Genomic DNA, 1220 nt, shown 5'->3' with positions numbered 1-1220 from the left:
CCACAGGGGACAGGGGACAGGGGACACGGGGCATGGCACCGGGCATGGCACCGGGATGGGGACAGCGACCCCTGATCCACAGGGGACACGGGACAGAGGGACACGGGGCACGGCACCGGGATGGGGACAGGGGACACCGGGGATGACACCAGGATGGGGACACTGACCCCGGATCCAGAGGGGACAGGGGACACGGAGGGTCACAGAGGACCCTGAGGAGCTATTGGGGGACATTGGGTGTCACAGGGGACATTGGAGGACACTGGGTGTCACAGGGGTCACTGAGGGTCACAGGGGACATTGGGGGGACATTGGGGGACACAGAGGGTCACAGGGGCCATTGGGCGTCACAAGGGGTTATTGTGGGGACACTGTCACACACGGGGGTCACCGCGGATGTCCCCCGGCTGTGCCACTCACATCTGCACCGTCTGCTTGCCCAGCGGGGCCTGGAGCAGGAAATCCCGGGCCAGGGGCCGGACCCACAGCAGCACCACCAGCACGGGGGCCACGAACCCCACGTGCAGCAGGACCCTGCCAGGGACTGTCACCGACCCACAGAGACCCCAGAGAGACCCCAGAGACCCCAGAGAGACCCCAGAGACCCCAGAGAGACCCCAGAGAGCCCAGAGACCCCACAGAGACCCCAGAGATCCCAAACACACCGCAGGGACCCCACAGAGACCCCACAGAGACCCCAGAGATCCCAAACACACCGCAGGGACCCCACAGAGACCCCCCAAAACCCCACAGACCCCAAACACACCGCAGGGACCCCACAGAGACCCCCCAAAACCCCACAGACCCCAAACACACCGCAGCGACCCCACAGAGACCCCAAACACACCGCACGGACCCACAGAGACCCCACAGACCCCAAACACACCGCAGCGACCCCACAGAGACCCCAAACACACCGCACGGACCCACAGAGACCCCACAGACCCCAAACACACCGCAGGGACCCCACAGAGACCCCACAGAGACCCCAAACCCCACAGACCCCACAGAGACCCCAAAAACACCACAGAGACCCCACAGAGCCCCACAGACCCCCCAAACCCCACAGACCCCAAACACACTGCACGGACCCACAGACACCCCACAGAGACCCCAAACACACCGCAGGGACCCCACAGAGCCCCACAGAGACCCCCAAAACCCCACAGACCCCAAAACACCGCAGAGACCCCCCAAAACCCACAGACCCCAGGGACCCC

General features: G+C 65.2%; 1 protein-coding gene across 1 annotated transcript in view; it reads right to left on the bottom strand.

Annotated features, from left to right (window-relative positions):
- Nucleotides 1-113: 113 nt before the first annotated feature.
- TMEM161A (transmembrane protein 161A) overlaps nucleotides 114-1220 on the bottom strand; it is a 5389-nt gene continuing 4282 nt past the window's right edge. The window contains 1 exon segment of the mRNA XM_031065304.1: nucleotides 114-534. Within this exon segment, the coding sequence (XP_030921164.1) occupies nucleotides 417-534 (118 nt within the window). The 3' untranslated portion in view covers nucleotides 114-416.

The sequence above is a fragment of the Geospiza fortis genome, unplaced genomic scaffold, assembly GCF_000277835.1.
Source record: "Geospiza fortis unplaced genomic scaffold, GeoFor_1.0 scaffold1039, whole genome shotgun sequence".
In the NCBI taxonomy this organism is placed as follows: domain Eukaryota; kingdom Metazoa; phylum Chordata; class Aves; order Passeriformes; family Thraupidae; genus Geospiza; species Geospiza fortis.
Note: the sequence above shows the minus strand (reverse complement) of the source record. Positions and strands in the feature narration are given on the sequence as shown.